This window comes from Talpa occidentalis, unplaced genomic scaffold (genome assembly GCF_014898055.3).
Source record: "Talpa occidentalis isolate TD23 unplaced genomic scaffold, MPIMG_talOcc4v2.1 talOcc4.12, whole genome shotgun sequence".
Taxonomy (NCBI): domain Eukaryota; kingdom Metazoa; phylum Chordata; class Mammalia; order Eulipotyphla; family Talpidae; genus Talpa; species Talpa occidentalis.
Genome location: NW_023601212.1, coordinates 10,038,219 through 10,048,674, shown reverse-complemented (window position 1 = coordinate 10,048,674; position 10,456 = coordinate 10,038,219). Strand labels below are relative to the sequence as shown.

General features: G+C 52.1%; 1 protein-coding gene across 1 annotated transcript; it reads left to right on the top strand.

Annotated features, from left to right (window-relative positions):
- Window positions 1–125: 125 nt before the first annotated feature.
- GTF2F1 (general transcription factor IIF subunit 1) lies at window positions 126–9,045 on the top strand. Its single transcript, XM_037505199.2, has 12 exons — window positions 126–353; window positions 444–490; window positions 1,061–1,133; window positions 3,446–3,639; window positions 4,629–4,799; window positions 6,535–6,719; window positions 7,276–7,429; window positions 7,508–7,689; window positions 7,790–7,863; window positions 7,941–8,079; window positions 8,270–8,387; window positions 8,471–9,045. The coding sequence occupies exons 1-12, from the start codon at window positions 342–344 to the stop codon at window positions 8,673–8,675; spliced, it is 1,554 nt and encodes a 517-aa protein (XP_037361096.1). The 5' UTR covers window positions 126–341; the 3' UTR covers window positions 8,676–9,045.
- Window positions 9,046–10,456: the final 1,411 nt, after the last annotated feature.

Here is a 10,456-nt window from a genome sequence, read left to right as displayed (position 1 = left end):
AGCGGGCGGGCGAGCGGCAGTGAGTGCGCCGCGGGGCGGGCCGCGCGTCGTGGCCGGGGCCACGGGTGTCGAGACGGAGGAGCCGGGTCCCCTGGCCGCTCCGCGCTGAGCGCCCCTTCCGGGTTGGGCGGCGACGCAGGCGCAGTCGAGAGAGGCCGCGTTGGTGGGCCGAGCGCTGCTTTCCGGGCCGCCTTTCCCGGGGTCGGCAGCACCCTTGGGGGCCCCCAGGCCGGGTCAGAGACCCTGCACCGCGAGGGAAGGCTCCTCGGGACTGAGGGGCGCAGACTCCGGTGGGGTGAAAGGACTCGGATACCCCAGACCCGAATCACCGACCTCTGGCGATGGCGGCCTTCGTGAGTACGCGGCCGGGGGAGGGTGCCCGGCGCCGGTGCCGGTGGCTTCTGCGCCCCGCACTCACCGTAGCTCGTCTTCTTAACCCGCAGGGCCCCGGCAGCCAGAATATCACTGAGTATGTCGTTCGAGTTCCCAAGTAAGTCCCTGACCCCCCCCCACACACACACACACTCACACACACTCCCCTCAAAGGAATTAAAACCTTTGTGAATTTGTAGACGTGCCTGGCATACCTGTGGTTTTTCGTCCAGCCTGGACGCTAGCAAGGGCAGCTCTGGGCTTGAGCTGAGGCCTCTCTGGAAAGGAATGAATGAATGAGTACTGTGTCCTGCGATGCAGTCCCCAGGCCTAGGCTGGATTGCCTTTTCCCCAACTGTAACTCAGCTGGGTAGATTCTGTTGATCCTACAAAACCCAGTGCTAGTATATTCCTCCTCCATGAAGCATTTTTTGCCTGTACTCCCCCTGTGCCAAGACTGAGTTGCTGATTAGCCCCACATCTTGGGCTCCTCTAAATCTTTGTCCCTCTTTCTGCTTTTCTAATGCATGGGGTTAGGGGGTATGGATGCAGCTTCCCTGACAGAATGATAATCTCTGGGATCTTTTTGTGGGTCCCCATCATTGCCCACAACCAGAGGCTAAGCCAAGTAGGGTTTGCTCAGTGAGTGAGTGATTGACTGAGCACTGCTTCTTCTTGCCCGTTCCAGAAACACAACCAAAAAATACAACATCATGGCCTTTAATGCAGCAGATAAAGTCAATTTTGCTACTTGGAATCAGGTAAGTCCTGGGTGTGAAGGGATGAGAGAACTTGATCCTGGATTTGGTGATTGTAAAAGTTGCTCAGTTGTAGTAATAACTAAGGCTGTTTTGTCAGCTCTCACTGAGTGGAGAGAAAAATGGTGACTAAGGCCCAGGCTAAGCTACTGGGCATCCCTGTCTGACTTGGCAAATTCAGAAGGAGGCCTTCTCCTAAAGGGAAAACATTTAGAAGTTGTGTGGTGAGGTGGACATTTTTGATCTAGATTAATCTGGGAAGGGGAGGGACCTGCATTCTGCAGATGATCTCAGAACCCCGGCTGTCAGCCTCTAGAAAGGACTTTGAAAAGTATCTTAGTCTGTTCTGCTTCTACAAATAAAATGCCATAGAATGGGTAGTTTAAAGACATCAGACATTTATTTCTCACAGTTCTGGAGGCTGGGATTTCAAGAATAGAGCACTGAAAAAATTGGTGTCAGTAAGAACCAGCTATTGCGTTCATAGATGACCTTTTTCCCAATGTGTCCTCACATAGTGGAAAGGGCAAGGGAACTTTCTGTAGTCTCTGTTATAAGGGAACTGATTCCATCATGAGGGGTCTACCTTTCAGACCCAGTCCCTTCCCAAAGGCCTCCGTCTCTCAACTCCATCACTTTTGGCATTAGGTTTCAACGAATGCCTATTTTGGGAACAGGTACATTTAGTTTATAGCAGAAGCCATTAAAAAGGTTTTAAACCAGGAAGTTGTAATGTGATCTGGCAGTGTTGGAGGACTGACTGTAGGGGTCAAGGACAGGAGAATAGGCGGAGGTCATGTTTTGGGTCCAGATGAGCAGTAGTAGGGCTTGGAGCAAAGGGTGGTGTGAGAAGTGATTGGATTCTAGTGAATTTTGGAAGTAAGATCAACAGTATTTATTGATGGATTGGGGATTGAGTGGTGGGGGCCAGAGCAGAATTGCAGAGGATTCTATATACAAGATGAAGAAGGCTGAGAATGCACTTCTCAAAATGCATTTGAATGCATTTTTCAGAACATTAAATGACATATGGCATTAAATGACTTTTTTTTTTGTTTATTTTTTTTTAAATATTTATTTATTGATTGATACAAGCACTGGGTACAGTTAGAGGCGCGGGAGGGTGAGAGAATTCACCAGAGCCAGAGCAGAGAGCAGAAAAGGCAGAAGGACCGAAGTACACTGCTGAGGGGAGCAGCGGGCGGCAGGAGAGGTCTGCGCGCCATGTGGGACCCTCCTCCGGTGGCCGGGGAGCAGCCGGGGATCGAACCGGCGCTGCAGAGGCTGCGGGCAGCTTCACAACCCAGCGCTCAACCGCTGCGCCACCGGGGAGGCCCTGACTGTTAGGAGACTGACTTTTTGAGTCTCCAGATTCCTACAGTTGTCCTTGTTTTATCCTCCTGATAGATAGCTTAGCTGGGGATCAGACTTGTGGTTGGTGACTCTTTCCTCTTGGAATCCTGAAGACTTGCTCCATTGTTCTTTAGCTTCTGGTTTTTCTGTTGAGGCTCTCTGCCCTTCTCATTCTTGATCCTATATATCATGGGTCAGCACGCTCTTTCGTGAAGCTAATAATTGTTCAGCTTTGTTGGCAGGACAGTCTCCTGTGGAGTGAAAGCAGTTATGATGAAGTATAAGTGAATGGGTGAGACTGTGTACCAGTAAAACTTTATTTGCAAAAATGGGAGGGGGCATCCCACAGGCCATAATTTTTTCCCCTCCTGCCTTCAAATTTGTAGGATCTTTTTGTTCCCAGTAACTTGCCATTGTACAACAATGAGAAGTGATAAGGCCCATCTTGCATTTTTAGTTAATGTGTCTTGGCCATTGTTCTTTTCATTGCTGCTTTTTTTTTTAATGGATGAACCCCATTGTACTTAGCCAGTCCCCTAATGATGTACATTTAGATTCATTTTCTATAGTTTGCTATAATAAGCCATGCTGCAATAGCCGTGTGTGTGAGTGAGATTTTTATCCTTCATTATGAACAGAGAATCCCTAAGATAAACAGTACATGGCAATTTAAAATTTTAAAATTTACTATATACTCCTAAATTACTCTTAAATTGAAAGTTGGAAACCCTCAGCCTTTAATGGTATCTGAATTCATGGGATAGTCCAGAGTTGGATGTAGAGAGAGAGAAGAAAGGAGATCCATGAACTGGTTTTTGTTGTTTAAGGACCACAGTGATCTGTTTCCTTCCTTCCCTTTTTTTTTTCTTTTTCCTATTTCTCAGTGGGAAATAATCTTGAAGTTTTAAAAAGCTTTAAAAGCAGATTACCTGCTTAGAGGTTTTTCTCTCTGACCTCCTCAGGCCCGGCTGGAACGGGACCTAAGCAATAAGAAGATTTACCAAGAAGAGGAGATGCCTGAGTCTGGTGCAGGCAGTGAGTTCAACCGTAAACTTCGGGAGGAGGCCCGGAGGAAGAAGTATGGCATTGTCCTCAAGGAGTTCCGGCCAGAAGACCAGCCCTGGCTGCTCCGTGTCAACGGCAAATCAGGCAGGAAGTAAGTGTTGAGAGCAGCTCCCCCAACACTCTGCACCCTGCCCCATGCCCTTGCTCTGCTGGGTGTCCTTGTTGAACTTGGTTGTCCCATCGTACAGTGGGAGATCAGACCACGTCCTCTCTTGTGGGGTTTTATTTTTTTAAATTGAAACAAGTTGATGCTCATGCAGGAGTTCTAAGGGCCAGTATGCTGGAAACCCTGGTGTTGGTTCCTGGTTGTGTATGGCAAAGGGCTGCTCCTGGCCCTGGGGTTGTGAAGACTGGAAGGCCTTCCCAGACAGGGGGGGACGGGTTTAGTGGATGCAGGACACTCCAGGTAGAATATCATACACAGAGGCCCAAAATGGCCTGCTGGACTCTAGGGATTATCACAGCACATGACAGTGATGGAGGTTGTGTGGATGGTATGGCACAATATATGCCAAACTACAGCCGAATTGTGGGTAGGGTGGGCCTCAGGGAGACCTTGAAGGTTTCAGTCAGGGAAGGGACACTCAGAGTAGGAAGCCCAGATTTGCAGGCCAGAGGCCTGACCCTGGTTCAGGCCTGAGGAAATGGTGGCCTTGTCGGTGTGTCTGCTTCAGATAGGCCCATTCAGGCCCTCCTCGCCTGTCCCATCCTGTTCCCTCAGTGAGCTCTGGGTTCCAGCACAGCTTGGGTGGTAGAGCCAGAGGCATATTCAGAGGGATCTGAACATAGGTCCTGTGCTCTTCGTGGCTCCACTGACACAGTCCTTCAAGAAAGGACCATGATATATCCCATACTGAGAGCCTTGGGTCTGCTGTGTGAAGTGGGGTGCATTGGCCTTATTTTTTAGATGTGGAAATTGAGGCTCGGAGAATTGAAGATCCAGCCTGAACCATCCCCCGAAATACAGGGTTTTGCTGGGAGAACATTGGTGGTTCTGCAGAATTGGGGGCAGACCTGAAGGGTGGTTTGGGTGGACCAGGGCTCGTTTTGGGGCCATGCCATGACTGTGTCTTCTTGCAGGTTCAAGGGCATAAAGAAGGGAGGTGTGACAGAGAACACATCCTACTACATCTTCACTCAGTGCCCTGATGGGGCCTTTGAGGCGTTCCCTGTGCACAACTGGTACAACTTCACCCCACTGGCCCGCCACCGCACGCTCACCGCAGAGGAGGCTGAGGAGGAGTGGGAGAGGTGAGTGAGCTTGGGTGGGGCTGGAGGGAGGCAGGACGCAGAGTGAGATGGGGTGTCCCTGACCCCCTAGTATCCCCAGGCAGGAGGGGTAAGGGCAGGGCTTTAGCTTAGTTGCTTCGTTGTTGCTTAGATGAACACAGCCCTTGACAGTCACATCAGTGGGTGGAGCAGAGTCTCTGTTCCTGGGGGGTGGGGGGGTTCCCTGTCTCATGAAGAGGCCTCCAGATGGGGTGCATATAACTAAGGTCACTGTGGACAGAGGGAAGTGGCACAGAGGCCAGACAAGAGCGATTGTGGGGATGGGGGGAGACTGGGACCCAGAGCACAGAGCCTTGAATGTCAGGCTAAGGATATAACCACCTTGGGGCCACTGCTGCCATGGGGTATTTACAGGCGACGCAGGTGTCTGCAAGTCTTCCTTCCTGTATGGCCCAGATTAGCAGACACTCAAGGAGTCTGTGGATCCCAGAAAGTTAAAAAAAAACAAACAAACTACCTTTTCCTCTTAGCGTTATCATTTTCTTTAGTTTTAACATTTTTGAATGAGTCAGGTGTCAACTGTGTTCCCAAAGCAGCCCCCATTAACAGTCATGCAGTGAGGAGCGCCTGTCCCTGTTACCAAGCACCCTTTGATCCATTTCTCTTTCGCTGCCCCATTTGCCTCCATCACTGAGGCTCTCCTACATGGTCAGAAGCTGGAGGGCAGGCTCCCCATCTGTGTTCTTTCCCAGAACTCTTCCGGATGCTCTTATTTGCTTCCTTTCTTATATCTTCTCTAGGATCCACTTCATCAGTTTGGGGGAGCAAAAACTTGACCTCTAATTGAATCACGTTAAATTTGCACATTAACCTGGGGAGAAGTGACAGTTGTCAAGTGTTTACTCTCCAGCTGGGGCACTTCAATGGAGGTGTGTTTTCCCTCGGCTCTCTGGTTGTTTCCCACGTACAGCCAGGCACATTGGAAGTGGAATTCTTAACTAGTCGCATTCACATTCTTCTGCAACGTGTTGTTCCTTTAAACCACCCATGAATTTGGCTTATGTTACTAGATCGAATCCTAACACTTCTCATTAAATGTAGTCACATTTTTTTTTTAAAGATTTATTTATTTATACAGGAGCTGGGGTTCAGGCCACACGTGCGGGAGGGTGAGGGAATTCACCAGAGACAGTGGGGAGCAGAACAGGCAGACGGATATGGAAAACATTGCTGAGGGGAGCAGCAGGCAAGACAGGAGAAGTCTGCTGCGCCATGTGGGAATCTCCCTGGCCTGCTGGTAATCGAACCGGTGCTGCAGAGGCTGCGGACAGCTTTACAGCGCTGCGCTCAACCCCCTGCGCCACCAGGGAGGCCCAAAATGTAGTCACATTTTAAAAAGCTTCCGTCACCGCAGTAAACAGAAATTTTTAAAAAGGCTACAATAGATACAGGTGAACATGTGTACGTTATGTTGCCTAATGAAGGCCTGAGCCCATGAGAGGTGTTGGGAACCAGTACCCCACAGAGACCCTTGAGCAGCTCAGTTGGAGAGAGAACAGAAGAAGGGCCAGCTCTCCCCTTATGATTTCAAGGTGCCTCACGCTGCATTCATGAGTCACATCATCCCTCATGGCACCTAAGTTGTGCCTGTGGTTTTCCTCTGGGGCCCGCCTGGAGGACGTACAGGAGATGGCAGGGAGGAAACCCTGCAGCCAGGCCCTGTCAGCCCCATTGTGCCCCCTGCCTCTGCCTGCAGGAGGAACAAAGTCCTGAACCACTTCAGCATCATGCAGCAGCGGCGACTCAAGGACCAGGACCAGGACGAGGAGGACGAGGAGAAGGAGAAACGCAGCCGCAAGAAGGCGAGCGAGCTGCGGATCCACGACCTGGAGGATGACCTGGAGATGTCGTCCGATGACAGCGAGGCCAGTGGCGAGGAGGGTAAGGCCCAGAGGAGCCCTTGGGGGCCGGGGTGGTCAGTGCACCCACCTGATTTATACCCACGTTGTAGTTTATAGAGGTGACCGGGTGGCTGCATGGAGAGGTGACTGAAGGTCACTGAAGGAGCAGTTGAGTTAGTCACAGTTCTCCAGAAACTGGCACCTTCCTGCAACACATGGCCACGAGGGGAAAAACCAGAGTAGGTAGGAGGCAGAAAAGAGCAACGGGAAGGCCTTGGCTGTGGCCAGACAGGACAGAGTGAAAAGCTTAGAGTTGGTCTGTTTGAATGAGCTCAGGGAAGTCTGGAGCGTAAGAGTGGCATCTAGTTGTCTGCACTGGCCCTGGGTGATTTGGGACAGGGAATGGTGGCGTGGCCAGTAGTTCGAGAAGGGGTAGTTGGGGGGCACGGAGTCCCGATCGGTTGATTTGCCTTCTCTAAGAATTGTCTAGCCCTGGGATGGGCCTTGCTTATGCGAGGTGTTGGGGGTGGGGGCTCCCAACATCTCGAATTACATGAAGCTGGTAATGTGGCAGCCCAAGCCTCCCTCTTCCCCAGGAGGCCGAGCCCCCAAGACTAAGAAGAAGGCGCCGCAGGTCAAGGCAGGCAAGAAGAAGAAGAAGAAGAAGGGGTCGGATGACGAGGCCTTTGAAGACAGTGACGACGGGGACTTTGAGGGCCAGGAGGTGGACTACATGTCAGACGGCTCCAGGTGAGGCCGGTGGAGGAGGCGGGAGCCGGGGGCGGCCCGGCACGCGCGCTCACTCTCTACTGCCCACTCGCTCTGCAGCAGCTCTGAGGACGAGCTGCCAGGCAAGCCCAAGGTCCCGCAGCAGGAAGAGGGCCCCAAGGGTGTGGATGAACAGAGTGAGAGCAGCGAGGAGAGCGAGGAGGAGAAGCAGCCTGAGGAGGACAAGGAGGAGGAGGAGGAGAAGAAGGCCCCCACGCCCCAGGAGAAGAAGCGGCGGAAAGGTGGGCTGGCCTGGCCTCCCTTCCAGGCCCCCTTACTGAAGGGGTGCTGAGGGTGGCTTGGGGCTCTCTTGCACTGACCCCCTTCTTCGGCCCCGTGCAGACAGCAGTGATGAGTCGGACAGCTCTGAGGAGAGTGACATTGACAGTGAGGCCTCCTCAGCCCTCTTCATGGCGGTAAGACCCAGCCTGGGGGTGGGGGCCAAACTGGGTATGTCTTTCCAGACTTACATCCCCAGCCCTAATCTTTGCAGAAGAAGAAGACACCCCCCAAGAGGGAGCGGAAGCCATCAGGTGGGAGCTCTCGGGGTAACAGTCGGCCCAGCACACCCAGCACTGAGAGTGGTAACACCTCCTCCACCCTCAAGGCGGCTGCCAGCAAGCTTGAGCAGGGTACGGCTGCATCCCACCTGCTTCACCAAGACCTCTTGACCTCTGCCTTTGTGCTCTCTGTTCAGTGTTGGGATCTGAGGTCAGATGGGGGACAGAGGCCCAAGCTCCTTGCGCCCACAGTCCTAGTACCACCTGCCCCAGGGTTCCAGCCTCCCAGCCCCACGCCTCAGCTTTGCCTCTGCTCCTGCAGGGAAGCGGACAAGTGAGACGCCAGCAGCCAAGAGGTTGCGGCTGGATGCTGGGCCCCAGAGCCTGTCGGGAAAGTCCACCCCTCAGCCCCAGTCTGGGAAGTCGACTCCCAGTAGTGGGTAAGTTGGTGTGAGGACAGTAGGGGCAGGCTGAGGGCCACAGGGAGGCCTCTCTGTGACACCTACCTTTTCACCTTCCTCAGGGATGTGCAGGTGACGGAGGACGCCGTGCGCCGCTACCTGACACGCAAGCCCATGACCACCAAGGATCTGCTGAAGAAATTCCAGACAAAGAAGACGGGGCTAAGCAGCGAGCAGACAGTGAATGTGCTGGCCCAGATCCTCAAGCGCCTCAACCCCGAGCGCAAGATGATCAACGACAAGATGCACTTCTCCCTCAAGGAGTGAGGGTCTGGCCCTTACACACCGACCCAATAAACCACCTTTGTTCTCTAGAACTCCTCCGGCTCTTGAGATCTGCAGGCTCCCTGCAGTGTGTCCACTGCCCATCTGTCACCCCGCTCCTTGAGTCGAGGGCCCCGAATGATCGGTTCAGGAAGAAACCTCCATTTACTTCTCAGCCCCTCCAGCCCCTCCTCCTGGAACTCTGAGGAGCCTCTTAGACTTTGTTCTCCTCACTCTCCCTTCCTCTAGCACGCCCACCGAGCCTGTGCGCCCGTGCTCAGTCCTTTCTTCAGCCCTGGCTTCCACTTTGCCAGTTCTCCCGACTTGTCTGCTACTAAACCATTAAGACTCAGTTTCTTTCCTTTTTTTTTTTTTTTTTAAAGATTTGTTTATTTATTTAGAAGATTTTATTTATTTATGCATACAAGAGCTGCGGTGCAGGCCAGAGGTGCGGGGGGAGGGGGTGAAAGGATTCCCCAGAGACAGAGTGGGGAACAGAACAGGCAGACGGACTGAAACACACTGAAGGGAGCAGCAGGTGAGACAGGAGAGGTCTGCTGAGCCATGTGGGTCACCTCCCTGGCTGGGGATTGAACTTGTGCTGCAATGGCTGGCGATAGCTTGATAGCGCTGAGACTTTTAAACCCTGCGCCACCAGGGAGGCCCCAAAGCTCAGTTTCAATGACTCGTTTCCTAAATCTGGAAGTTGTCTTTCTTTTGGCGGTTGTTTCTTTTTCACATCAGTTGGTCTGTTTTGACAGTGTCTTGCTCCATATATTTTTGATCTGGCCTTTCATCCTTAGTCACACATCTTGTACCTGAAGTCATGGGTGTCCTGTGGTGTCATCTGACTCTCTTTAGTGATAGATTGTTTTCTTTTATCATTTTGGGTGTGGGACTCCTAGCCTGCGGTGGAACCTTATCCTTGGGAATTCTGGGTGCTTTGCAGGTTAGTCCTTGCAGATGGTTTTGCCTTGCCAGGTGCACCAGGAGCCCTGGCCTGAGTCCATTTAGTTCTCCGAGGTCCCTATGTAGACCCAAAATTCCAGTCCCCTTATTGCTGGTGTCCTATATTTTAGCATCCCAGTGATATTCCTGGGGCTTCCCTCATATGATGCAGCATTGCTAAGAGTTCTGTAGTGGGAGGGCTTTTCAAGTTCTCTTCTGAACTGTTTGATTGATCCAGTTGTGGGTAGGATGTCAGACTTCCGTCTTGCCTGTGGCTGGAAACTTCGAGTGGAAAACTTCCCCACCCATTTCCACACACCCTTGGCTGCCGAGCAGGAATGCCTGAGACATCAGGCTAATTCCCAGGAATGTCCCAGGTCTGTCCAGCCTCCCTCCCTGACCTTCCGCCAGGCCTTTGGAGCAGCAGGAAAGAAGTGCTTCCCCTAGCAGTTTCCCTGCTCTCCCTGCCACATGGACCTTAGTCTAAGCGCCCCCCACCCCAACCCCAGCACCATCCCAGGGGTCCCTAATGGGTGTCTTGCATTCAGCAGGACCTGGGTTCAAATCCCAGTTGCGTTTCTTAATTCTAGGGGAATTTTTTCTTTCTGAAAGTACTCTCAATAAGCAGTGCAATAAGAAACATCACACTGAAAAGTCTCCTACAAAGGGATTTCCCTTATTTTAGGGAAGGTGGGCCACTTATGGTCCTTTGCTGAAATAAAGAGGCAGCGATAGCCCTGAACTTGTGTTTTCACTCACCTGTGAGGGTGGGTTCCATAGGCAGTTACCCCGGGTCGAGGGGACAAGACTGCAGTTTCAAAATCAAATGCTCAACT

Excerpts from the sequence above, each read along its gene's own strand:
- GTF2F1 (XM_037505199.2), top strand. Across the intron at positions 1,134-3,445 it reads ATTTTGCTACTTGGAATCAG|GCCCGGCTGGAACGGGACCT; the intron begins GTAAGTCCTGGG and ends TGACCTCCTCAG. Across the intron at positions 3,640-4,628 it reads AACGGCAAATCAGGCAGGAA|GTTCAAGGGCATAAAGAAGG; the intron begins GTAAGTGTTGAG and ends GTCTTCTTGCAG.